Raw genomic sequence first — 13,462 nt, 5'->3', positions numbered from 1 at the left:
GTTTCAGTTGTAACAGTAAAATTCTGTGTGTGAATGAGAACTTGAGGTAGGGGGATGTTTATTTCTTGTGCAAAATGAAATCACTTGTTTTGCTGAGCGAGTTGTCAGGGGAGATGGGTGAAACCTGTGTTCACAGTGTAGTAAAAGAAAAAAGCTGTGTGTTGACATAGTTTGAAAATGTGGGTTTGGACTATGTTGTACTGCTGAATGTGCATTTTCTCTTTTTCTGAGCCATATTTTTTTATAAAGGAGAATCAATCCAATGCAGTTGCAGCATTAAACCGAAATGAAAGCCTAATATATCACATACTGAAAGAGTTAAATTCAGTAATAAAGCCTAATTAATACATAGAGTATATCTATGAATTGCAGTAAATTTTGTGAGTGACAAAGTGTTCAGAAAAGCATAATGAAATTACAGTGTTTCAATAGTTTTCATTTTTTTAGCTATAATAAACATCAAAAATAACATGAGGTTAATTCCAGTTCTTTTATATTGTTGCTGCTTGTTGCAGCCAGCATATGGAATCTTTAAAAAATAATTTATTGTAAGAACAGAGTGATTCCATGAGATGTACAATTCTTTAATTTAAAGAAAGTGTATTTCTTAAATGATTTTTTAACTCTAGTAATGATTTTATGAAGACAACCCTGTTATTCCACAGAAGTAGCTATAAGAAAAAACAGAGGTGTTTAGCTTGTCTTTTTCTGTTGAACTTTTGTGTCTTGTAAAGCACAGTAAAATTCGAAGAAACTAAACCTGTATAAATTAGACTTATTTTGTGTGGTTTTGTTTAATTTGGAAAATGAAAGTGTATGTATATATTTTAACTGGAGTAGTGTAATCTTATCAAATATTGTCCATATATGTGATTTTAAATAGTGAAAATAAGCTTCTTGAATGACAAGTATAAAATTTAAAATGAAATTTTTGCTCAAAAAAAAAAAAAAGAAAAATCCTCTATTCTTTTCCTCAGAAATTGGTATATTTCTTGTGTATAATTTTTCAGTCTTTAATCTTTTTGGCTTTATTATACATGAATCGTGGCTTTTGTAGTAATTATGTCTTTAAGCATTTAATCCTTTTCTTTATATGAATTTTAGGTATGCTGTTCCTCCAGAGCATGGGAAACGGCTTGAAAGGCTAGCTCAAGGTAATATTTTCAATATTTCCGTATGTAAGATGTTTGAAGGACAAACCTCCAGTGAAGTGAAAAACACTGTCCTTGACTCTCCTACTGTGTTTTGTTACTTAATGTTGTGTGACTTTTATCTGTCTGTGATATGATTCCAAATAAGGAACACTTTCTAGAACTCTAAGGAATTCTTAAGAAACAAAATAATCTTTTATTTCCTCTTAGAACTTTATTTTGTGCTGCTATTTTTAGTTTGGTGAAGCTTGGGAAAATGAGGCTTAGTATTTTCTTGTTCATTAGATTCTCATTGCTAGTATCTTTGTCTCCTCTGTGCCCTTGCTTTTTCTTGTCATAGCTTCTTTTCTTCAGTAACTTTTGAATCTTTGAAACAACATCTTGAAATGTTGAAGACAGCTGAGTCTCTAGACGTTTCTTGAAAGCTAATGGCTGGGTAGAGGATGGAAACCTGGTTAGTACCTCTGGGGAGGGGGAAGCACAGAAAATGTACCGCTGCTAAGTCTTATTTGGTAGCAGCATGCTGGCCAGCGAGCAGGCATCTCAATCTACTTTAGCCAAAGCATGTGCTGGCTCTTGCCCTCCAGAGGTGTAAGAAACATCTACAGAGAAGGAGCAGAGGATATTTTTGCAAGGTTGAGATCTAAAGGATAAAAATCACTAGTCTATAGAAGAATTCTTCTCACACAGTAATTAGTTTTATTTTCAGTAACGCTACAACTCCCTTTTCATTGCTAGATCAAGAGTGCAGTTTATGAACATAGGAATAATTAAGCATGTTTCTGGGCCTGGCAGCCCATGTTTTATAGCCTGAGATGAACCATATTATGTAAGGAATGCTGCTGAAAATTGATAATTAGATATTGTGTATCAGGACCAAATTGTGAAAATTTTTCTACATTTCTTTTCATATCCATGTGCTCTGCATATAGGTGCATGGCTTTTTCTGAGCTATTTTTAAATTATTGCTGAGAACAGTAAGATGGCATGTATCACTGAGATGTGAAATGAAAGACCTGTGGACTTGAAGTCTCAAAAGCACGTCTCAGAAAGACAGATTTCAGCCTGGATAATTACACTTACTACTCCTAAATTTTCACATAATTTCATTTGGTAAAGTTATCACTCATTTTTTTTTTGCTTTCCATATTATTTTTCCAACTTGCAAAGTATAGAACTCTTCATACATGTACCTTGGAGCTTTTGGCTTTCACTGGTTGATAATGTAGTAGACTTATGATAAGTGACACTGACTTACGATAAGATAATTCAATAATTATTTTTAAGATGTGCAAGAAATGAGTAAAGAGTAAAAGGAATAGAAAATTGGAAAAGATTCAGAGAGGCACACCAGGACAGGTGAAAAATCTGCCTTTTTGTTTTAGTAACTGTTAGTAACTTCTAACTTTTAAATCTGAAAGAGTGTCAAATAAAAGGAAGGGGGTATGATAAAGATCTGTGATGACTGGCATGGAAAAAGTGATTAAAGAGTTGTTATTCACTGAGCTTTCTAGAGTCTGAATGAAGAGTCTTATGTGTGTCAACATGAACAGAGTACGATGGTTTCTTTCACAATATGAATTCCTTACTGTCCACAGTGGCTTTTAAAATTTTGCATGTATTCAGGGGTAGACAAGTTAACACTGACAAAGAAATCTTTTAAAGGAGCATAGGAACCGCATTTAGCTTTGGAAGTCTTGGAGCACCAGTTCGTTGGTACTAGATTACTCAGAGGAAGCAAAGGTTACATGCTGTGTTTGAACACTTCTCTGTATGTCCACTTTTTACATTTTCTGAAAACAAGATCTTTGGGTAGATAGACTTTTCATTTCATGTGGTTGCTTTGTTGTTTATTATAGATTTCATATTGATTGGTTATAGCTGTGCAGTATTTCAAAACTATTGAGGTTAAAAACGTTCTGTAATGAGTGTGTATCAAAACTTTTTTTTTTCTGGTTTTTTTTTGTGAGAGGGAAGGAAGAGAATGGGCAGTTTCAGCAGCACTTGTTTACTCATTTCTAAAAATTAAGTGGCCTTGAGACATGGCACTGTTTGCTGCAGGCTGAAAAATACCTGCGGTTTTTCCTTTGCATAATGAAATTTCCCCAGATATTGGAGTAACCTCTACAAACTCAGGAAGTGGGTAACTTTTGGAGATACATGTTTTGCTACATGGAAGCTTTTGAAATCACTTAGTGTAAATTTATATAGTTTAAGACAGTATTATGTTAGAAAACTGCAGCCTGAAGGTGCTCAGGCCTCTTAACGCTGATAACAGTGGCTTAATAAAGTAAGAGGAATGGGACATCAAGAATGGGGAGAAATGGAAATCTCCAAAACCACTATTTCTCATAAGCAAATAGGTTATACTGGGGGGGGACAGTGTCTTAATGTCCAAATGCCAGAGTCAGAATTGGACAGTAGACTTAATTGGACTTTGGACTTTAGTCTCACTCAGCATAACAGTTCTTAGGTCCAGAAATGCTGTAAGAAGGTAGGAGAGAAAGAGATCGGGCTTCAGGTACACCGACACATGTGTATGTGATTTTCCTTGATCCTTACTGACTTCTATATTTAAAGAAGCTGCCTGGGCATGTTACTAAGCCTTGGTCTGTGCACAGCTGTGTAGAAGTGAGTTCTCTACTTCTGCTATTAATTAAATGTTATTAGAAGTTATAAAGATGTGATTGTTCCATTCCATTCAGTGAATGAAACTGGATTTCTGGGGAAAAACTACATGCTCATACAGAGATATTTATTGTAACAGCAATGTAAGATAGGTAAGTTAGTTTCACAGACAACCCTCACTCACATTTCCTAATATTTTAGTATTTGACTTTAACGTCTTTTGTAATGTTTTTCTGTGAGTAGGTTCTTTTTATGACATTTTTGGTCCACCGAATTGCTTAGGATGGAGTGTGGAAGACGATGCTGTAGTTCTTAAGAATGAAGATGACGGACTTAATTTGACTTAACACATTCAATTTTTTTTTTTTTTTTTTTTAATGGGAAACTACCATTTCTGATTATTTCCATGCTGTGGAGGTTAAGTCCTCTGTAATCTTCTACTTTGCAACTGTTACCTGCTAAAATATAATCTGAGCTTTACAGTAAGGTATTTTAAAAAGTTGAAAATGTAAAGTAAGCTGCATGGCTGCAAGTCACTTAATAGTAAACATTAATAAACCATAATGTAAATGAGACAGTCATACTTAGTTACGTTTGTATTGAAGATAGTTTTAATCATGTTTTTGCATGAGGACAACATCTGAAGAAAAAAAAAGCAGTTTATTTCAAGAAGGTTAGCTCTGATAACCAGATTCTTACCGAATTAATTGAATGCTGCTGAATAATTAAAATAATAAAATAATGCATTAGATGTGACGGGTTGTCTAAGTCAAGTCAGCAGTTGATACATAAAATTAAAGGAAAGCTAGAATATTTTCCATTAACTTGTCTGCACATCACAATTACCACACATGCTTTTTGTGCATGAATGCTTTTATTTTTGCTTTCCATTGAAATCTCGATTGACTGTGGCACCTACAAATGCTTTAACTGAAAAACATTAGACTTGCATCTAATAAAGGCAACAGTTTGATTTTGCCCTTCAGCTACTTTCTCATTTATGTAGTTTTTTTCAATTTTATGTAGACATAAGTGTAATAAAATCTCAAGTGAGCTGTTAACTGCAATTTTTATACTTGTTATGTAAATCTGTAATATCATAGTATTCTTAAGGATTTTTTCTTTCACACAGTCGGTTAGAAAATAAAGAGAATTGAAGCAGAGTGGCAAATCAGAAATGACAGTTTGAAGGATTTTCAAGATCTTTTAATAGATCATTTAATTGCAGAAACTGTTTTAGAGGGGAGAAGACATCTATCTGGGGTGTTCAATTATGTTACAGGAGAAACTAAAGTTTACTACATTGTAAGTATGTAGGGGTGTTATAAAAAGCTTTGTATGGTGTATACTGTTAATTAATTCCATGCAGAAGTCATTATGAAAACATAGTTGTTGAAATGAAATTTGACATAAAACTTGCATAACTTCTAAGGATATCAAATTTGAAAACTTGAACAGCTTTTTCTCAATTGATAGTTATGTGAGTCAAGTTAGAAAAGTCTTGTCTAAGAGATATTAAACTTGAGGCTGTAATGTATTCATCTGGGCATAACAACACTCACATTTCACAGCACTTGCTGCTTTTGTGGCTTTTTTACTCTGTGCTTTGTATAGCATACAAATTGCCACTGCTTCTTTGTGAGATTGTTCTCTTGCAGACTCATCCTCCTAATTTATTTTTTAGAACAGAAAGTTATAGCAAATCAGTTCAAATCACTGCAAATTAATTTAAATGAATTATATGAAGTTTGAATTCATACCTACCAAAAGAAGATCTAAAAAGATTACTGGAAAACTCAGTTCTCCTTTCATCTCTGCCTATGTTCCAAGAGTACTGATCATTGAATTATGATTAATATTTTGTATGTTCTAAGACCTTTAAATAAAGATCTACATAAATAAAAATTTGTGTAACTTTGAATTTAATTACTTTATCTGGGATTATTTTTAATTACGTTAAAGTTAAGTTACATTAAATTTAAATTTAGGGTGCTTTCTTTCTTATGTTCTAAGTTTTATATCTATAATTTCATATTTTAATATTTTCAATTAATATTAACAAAATAGAAATACAGCAACTTAACAGTAAAATTTCAGGTGAAGACCTGAGTATGGAAGTGTAGAAAAATGTGGGAAATCTAGCCTCCTTCATTGACAGGTCAGAATATGATTTTAAAGTTTCCTGAGAATATGATTTTACGTGTGTGTGCTTAAATAATGACTTTATTATTGGCCAAATTGTGATATTGTTGATCATAGAAGGTAATATATATCCAGTTGTCCTGTTCAAGTCAATGGAGTTGTGGAATTACTCTTTCAGTAATAATATTGTAATTTGTCAATGTGTGATTGTAGCTTAAACAGTTGTCGTGGTTTGAGCCCAGCCGGTAACTCAGAACCACGCAGCCGCTCGCTCACTCCCTGCCTTCTTCTTCCCCCCAGCTCCCGCAGGGATGGACAAGAGAATTGAAAGAATGTAACTCCCATGGGTTGAGATAAAAACAGTCCAGTAACTAAGGTACAATACAAAATTACTACTGTTACCACTAATAATAATAATGATAAGGGAAAGAACAGGGGGAGAGAATACAATTGCTCACTACCCCACTGACTGACACCCAGCCTGACCTGAGGAGTGGTCTGGGCCTTCCAGATGACTCGTCGCCATTTATATACTGGGCATGATGTGCTGTGGTATGGAATACCCCTTTGGCTAGCTTGGGTCAGGTGTCCTGTCTCTGCTCCCTCTGGGCTTCTGCCCCTCCTCACTGGCGGGGCATAAGACTGAGAAGCCCTTGATTGGGGTAAGCATTACTTGGCAACAGCTAAAAACATCGGTGTTATCAGCGTTTTTCCCAGGCTGAAATTCAAAAACACAGCACTGCACCAGCTACTAAGAAGGAGAAAAGTGACTGCTACAGCTGAACCCAGGATAATGGTTTAGTTGAAAACAGTGTGGACACATTCTTAGTACCATAAATAAGCGCTCCGGATACCTTGAAGAAGGTAATCAACCAGGGAATAGAACCCAATCCATTTTGGTTTGTGTGAGTGATAGTTGTGATTTGATCTGGTCATCTGATCTGAGCTGTGTGTGATATGTAGGAGTGGTACTCACAGGGTGAAAAAAAAAAAATGAGCCTTTCAGGTAGTAATGTCACTGTGCCTCAATAATATATAGAGTTGAACTTTAAGATGTTCTTTATGCCTGAACCATTTAATGTGTGCTTTAAAGACTCTCTGTGCAGCAATATCCTGTGTGTGTGAATCCTGTCTTCCTCAGACACAGCTAAGAATCTGCTTAGTGCCCACTGTGCCAAGCTTCCCCCAGTGATGCTTTAACTGTATCTAGAGTATGGATCATAAAACCAGAAATTGTATGTGTCACTGTCTACTGAGGTGGAATAGCACTGACAAAGGTGTGTCTTCACCAGCCCAGTGGTAAGGCTGTTAATCAAGAAGTAGTTTTATTTTGTTAGTACAAATAGCATTGGTTACTTCATGTAAGATTGTCTGATTTTGGGCTATGTTAGCTGTCAGACTACGCATGTAGGGTCTTTCGAGAGCATGTTTTTGATTGTTAATACAGTCCGATGCCTGTTTTCATGGATTCTTTGGTATTGTAGTGTGTGTTCACTAGATAAGGTTTTAAAAAACCCTGAGTGGGACTTTCAGTTTGGTGGATAAATGTACTCTGCCTGTAGTTTATGTGCTCATACTCAAACATTTGGCCACCATGTGCTGAATCACATATTTGCGTTTTAGACTGTACTAATTCTGCTCTACGTCTTGAGAATGTTAGTGTTTCTTTAAATCATGGTTAGAGAATTTTCAGCTGGATCATCTTTTTCTCATAGACTTAAATCAGTGAGTAAAAAACTGTGTTTTACCATGATCTTTGATCATTACTTATTGGCTCCTATGAAGTAATTGCTTTGAACTGTCATTTTGTGTTTTGTGTAATCATTTCCAAGAAGATAAGTAGGGTACAGGTAGCTAAATAGAAGTATTGAGAAGAGGTGCAGAAGAGGTTTGCCGCATCTCAAGAGGGCATCTGAGAAACTGGGATTGCATGCAAATTCCCACAAAATACCTGCTTTTGTAGAACTGATTTAGAGTTAATGGATTAGTGATAATGGATTAAATTAAAATTTCATGTGTCTTGTAAGAGCATGAATAAGTACTACAGAACTTAAACAGTAGTTACATTTTACATAGATTTCGTGGTTTGGTTTTTTTTTTCCCCCCCCTAATTTTGGAGGTAGGATTTTGCTAAATATCCAGGATTAAGTGGTAATCCTGTAAATTGGTAAATTTAACATCAGCTTGCCATTCGAGAATGGTTCTGGTGTGTTGCAGGCATATCTTGAATTGGCTTGCATTTAATGTGTTTGTAAGGGTCTTGTGATGTTTCTAATGCAACATCCTCTATTTGGTGTGCTACTAGGTATTTTTTATGCCTGCTAGCCAATTCTCCCACTAGGATTTTCTTTCCTGAAAGAAGAGCTTGTGTGACCTTAGCTTCAGCCTGGGCAGAACAAAAGACATTCCGATAAACAGTCTTGTATGAGGAAATACTACCTTCCTTTCTTGTCTTGTTCATTGAAGGGAAATGCTTTTAAAAAAAAAGAGTTGAATGAGATGGGAAAATTGGAGTATGTGTAAGAGTAGACCTTGACAGTCAAAAGCTATTTTATAGTGGTACAGAATGTGTAGGCTGCACTTTGATTTCACTGTAAGGGTTCTGTAACCATGGCAAATGTTCTGTAAATTTCTCTTAATTGATTTTGAGCAGGTTGTGTTCTGCTGTTCTGTGCTCTTTGCAACTATCTTAGAATTCAACAACAAACTTGCCTTCTGGTTGGAGTTGTCAAACTATTTCTGGTCTCTTGGAGCTGTGATAATATAACAAGTTTTGGATATCTGCCCATCATTTGCTTTTTATTGTCATATATTGAGCCAGTTAAGCATATTGCAGTAGTAGAATTAGGTACAAAATTTATTTTCTCGGGGAAAACACTCAGGCAAACTCCCACTGCTTTTAGAAATCAAGGTTTTTAGTACTTTTCGTACCAGTAATTTCCTCAATCTCAAGTATCACTTTCACAGTATGTTCCAGTATATTTCTATTATTATGCTGCTCAGGACTGAGATTTCTTGAAGCTCATATGCTGTGGAATCCAAGTTATGATTGTTATCATTATATTATAGGCATTAATTGTGTAAAAATATTTGAAATTTATTTGCTGGAGCCCACCAATTCTGCTGTAGTTTCTTTCTTTTAGTTAGTGAGGCCAGACTGTACCTACCAAGTATTATGTTTTGAAACTTAGGACGCTATTTGCAATTCCGAAAGAGAGTAAAGAATTCTGTAGGGAGAAAAAAGAAAGAATGATAAATCTGAATAGAATTTGATCTGCATCTTTGCAGACATCCTAGTACATTGATCAGCATGACTGTAGATTACAACTTTGCTGCTTAAGTGCTGCTTAATGTTATATCTGAGAAATCAGAAAAAACTTGTTCTCCCGGAACTGGGGAGTGTGTTAGAAAATAATGTACAAAGAATATAACAATTATAACAGGATCATGTAAATATCATGATGTAAATATAAGACTCATCAGAGAGAAAAAATTAATTCTGACATTACAGAGAAGGATATAAATTATGGCATATTGTTGTTCATATTTTATTTCCCAATTCATTAAAAATATTTAAATGGTTAATTGACAGGGTTGTTGGGTTTTCTTTGGGTTTTTTTTTGGGGTTTTTTTTTTTTTTTAATAGTAGGGTAGCCGGCTTGTTGCTTCAAGAATGGAAGTGCTTCTGTCAATGACAAACTAACATATGAGAGGGATACAACAACTTGTTCAAACACAGTAAGGAGATGATGGAAAGCCCCTCTTTTTTTAGTTAAATGTCCTGTGGCTAATATTGTGTCCACTAAACAAAGTTTTTGTTATCATTTGTCTAGTCATTTTTGTTTGTCTTGTTTTTTTCTTGGGTGACCTTTTCTTGCTGATTTTATACAATTACCAGGTGTTTCCAGCAAAAGAGTTACTATTCGGTTTGGGTAATAATTGAATGGTGTTTGTGGTTAATATATTTATTGTGAACAAACACATACACCTTCAGTAATCCTAGGTAATTCATGCAATCTATAAATCTGGATCTCTGTCAAAGATATTTCATGTTTTTCAGGCATAAAATATAATGCATAAATGAATCAAAAGTATTTTTTCCTGAATCAGTATTAATACTGTCATTAAGGAGAATGTTAACTTCTTTCTGGAATCAAGTCAGAAAGGAGGACAGGAAGGAGTAAACTAGTCATATTCTAGAGACTTTCCCCTCTCTCTCCTTCTCACCTTCTGCCTTTTATCATATAACGTAGTGGTTTTGTACCGTAATATGGTTCGGTTAAAGGGAAAAGAACATAGTATTTGCATTTTAGAGAGGGAAAGATTGGGTAACTCATTTGAACTGTAGCTGAGGTGCTGTTCATATTCTGGTTAGAGGATCAGATACCAGAGTTTAATAACACGGAAACCTTATCTTAATGAGGGGGAAAAGTGAAAAATTAATCTCCATATTCTCATCAACTAGATTATATAATTATGTAATGAACTAAGGAGGGTTTGTGGAGTGGTACATGAATAATCATCAAAGTTGAAACATGGGAAGTCTTTGTTCTTGGAAGTCAAAACAAGATATAAAGAAGCAAAAAACCCCACCCCACCTGTTTTTTTACTTCTACTAGAGAAAAGTAGCCATACTTTCTAGCCTTTTCTAGATAGAAAATTATGTTTGTTTACTGTATAGATGGTTTGTAAGTACTAGATAAATCTGGTCCTTGTGGAATCCTTTTAAATTTATATACTACAGTTGATTTTCGTGTCTGCAGGGGTTGCAGAATGAATGTTTATGTAAAAAAACCCCAAACATCCCACCAATAAAATATTTCTGTCAAAGGTAAGAGAAGTGTACCTAATTTACATGTCCAAATTTATTTAAAATTATTTTACTTCTTAACACAGAATCAAACTCCAAACCATTGTAATCCCTCCCCTTGAAAATCAGTTGAAAATCTTATACAAATTTCTCAGAACCTAGCAACAACAGAGTAAAAAAAATTCTAAAATGAGTTTAAACGGTACTATATATTGTCAAATATTACAGAATTTTCCTACCTGTTTTAATCAAAAGAAGATACCCAATTCTGCTTTTCTTGCCTTATTAGGGTTCTTCCCAAGCAGCTCTCATGGATGTGATGCTTTTCTTCGCCACAAGATGACTCTGATTTCTCCATCAGTATTAAAGAAGTATGGAATTCCTTTCGACAAGGTACATTAGTGTTTATTTTTAAACTGTGCATTCATCCATTGAATTAGATTGTGTTTACTATAAGGATTTTTTATAATAAAGGTGATGCAAAATAATTATTTTTATTTTTTTTTAGGCATTGACTCCATGAGAAGGTGAAAACAAATGCTTCTAGTATTAGGATTTTAGCTTGGAATTATGGTTTAGCTTGGAATTTTCTAGCAGAAAACACTTGTAGCCATCATAATCTTTATGCTAAAAGTTTTTGTTAAGACATTATCCATATTTTTTAGTCCTATTTTATTTCCATGCATGTTGACTGAAACGCTTCTTAAAATAATAAAACCAAATTTAATTTAATTTATTTATTTAATTTTTAATGGTGTGACATATTAGAAAAATAGTGATTATTTTGTGCTGCTGGTGGGAGGCAGAAAAGGCCTTGATGCTGTGCAAGCACTGCTCAGCAGTGACTGAAACATCCCTGTGTTATCAGCACTGCAGCACAGGTGGGATGAAGCCACTGATTTGTTGTATGCCTTTTGGAATTAACTTCACTTTCCATGCTTAAATCAGCCTGTGTATAAAATTGAAGAAATGTAGGCATTTAGAAGGAGATTGCCTGCTGTGGAAAGCAAGCTTTTTTGAATAAATTACTCATATAAGAAGTAGTTTGTTTTCTGAATGATATATTATCATATGGAAATGTAGTTGCTGAGTTCAGTTTTTGTAACATATAGGTAAATATTGATTCCCTTCATAGCCTTGTGCTTCATCATGAAGTGTCAGATGAAACCTTCCAAACTGGAAGGTTTTGTAACTAGATTTATAGTTTTGGATTTACAGAACATTACTCTGAACAGTATAATTTTCAGTGGTTGGTGTTAAAATAGTGTATTGCAGAATGTCAGCATATTTGTTTTCAGTACCACACGTTTCAGGTGGGTAAGGAAGTTGATGTTCTTATTTCAGGGTCTTGATTATTGCTATATTCTAATTTGAGAATAAAAAATAAAGTGCTAGAAATAGTTAAATATTTAAGTTTTATTCTCTCACCTAGTCTGGTGAGGAAGCAGACTGTACCCAAGTGTAATTGTAATTAATGGGATTCAGTGAGAAAGTGAATAATAGAGAGAAGCAGGCTGTGATCTCTCATGGCTCAAAGTGATAGAAGTGGAAATGTGCTGAATGCTGATAAGTCAGCCTACGCCTACCAGGTGGCAGCTGAACTGCTGCTTGTTGCAATAGAACACCTGCTAAACTGTCAGCAGTAGGAGGGTGTATTGAGATAAATTTTAGGATTGTTAGCATTGAGAATAATCTTTCTTAAACATTCCCACAGCGATTGTTGGAGTGCTACAGTAGCAGTTATAATATATGCACCTGTATGTGCATTTGCATGTACACGCTAAATATGAACCCACAAAAAATTAACCTTGCAAAATGTAAGATCCAATTTATTCTTTAGCTTTGACAGCTAAGTATCTTTTCCTTGTTTTCCCCTTTTTCCTTCATCCCGTAATACAGTCAGAAATATACATCTTGAAGTGCTATCCCTGTGCATTTGTTCTTGCATTGGGGGGGGGGGGGGAAAGGACACACAAAGAATTCGTAAAACACTGAGATGAGAATTTCAAAAGAGAAGAAAGGGGAGATTCTAAAAGCAGAAATTGAATGTAAGACAACCATGCCAGCAAAAAGTTGAGATTTAAGACATGACATGTTACTAAGAAAAATGTTTGGAGTTCTGAATTTTAATTTTGGCAGTTGTTTAAAATTGAACTCTCCCTTTTTGTGATTTCAAATCATAAGTCTGTTTCCCTAAAAAGTTGTGTTTGTCTTTCCAGTTTTTCTTACTCTATTGCTTATGCCAAACGTTGTCACACAATAAAAATGGCTTGCTTAAGAAGTCTCCTTATTTTCCTATGATTGGCAAATGCATCTTGTTGAACAGTCATCAGTCACCAGTCATTGCTCAGATATTTGCTTCATTTGAATGGGTTTTTGGTGGGCCTGCTGCCTGGTGTGTGTTTCATGTAAAAAGACATATCAAACTGTATGGGGAATCTTTTAACACTTCTATATAATTTATTTATTAACTCTTAACAAGTAGTTCAGAAAACAGTGTGCCATTTCTAGTCTCTGACTAGCTTGTCCTTTAGTGGTCTGACTTTAAGAGATCTGATCTGTCTGTGAGTGGGGGAGGGTATCAGTGACTGACAAGAAGTGCCATGTCGTTTTCTTCATGTCCAGAGGAGCAGTAGTTCATTCAAGCATAGGAAGATGAGATTTCTCTCTTGAAAGAAAATATCCTGGCCAGTGCTTTTTTGTTTGTGTGGGGTGGGGTTTTTTTAGATTT

The 13,462-nt window shown here is 34.8% G+C and overlaps 1 protein-coding gene across 18 annotated transcripts in view; it reads left to right on the top strand.

Annotated features, from left to right (window-relative positions):
* KDM4C (lysine demethylase 4C) overlaps positions 1-13,462 on the top strand; it is a 266,115-nt gene that overhangs the window by 47,211 nt on the left and 205,442 nt on the right. For 15 of the 18 annotated variants that reach the window (XM_030511824.1, XM_030511826.1, XM_030511827.1 and 12 more), the window contains 2 exons: positions 1,105-1,154; positions 11,021-11,124. In XM_030511824.1, the coding sequence (XP_030367684.1) occupies positions 1,105-1,154; positions 11,021-11,124 (154 nt within the window). Of the gene's footprint in view, positions 1-1,104; positions 1,155-9,570; positions 10,200-11,020; positions 11,125-13,462 lie in introns of those variants that run through there. The other 3 variants (XM_030511842.1, XM_030511840.1, XM_030511841.1) reach the window with 2 other exon arrangements.

Source organism: Strigops habroptila, chromosome Z (genome assembly GCF_004027225.2).
Source record: "Strigops habroptila isolate Jane chromosome Z, bStrHab1.2.pri, whole genome shotgun sequence".
Lineage (NCBI taxonomy): Eukaryota > Metazoa > Chordata > Aves > Psittaciformes > Psittacidae > Strigops > Strigops habroptila.
This window is presented reverse-complemented; position numbering and strand designations above follow the sequence as displayed.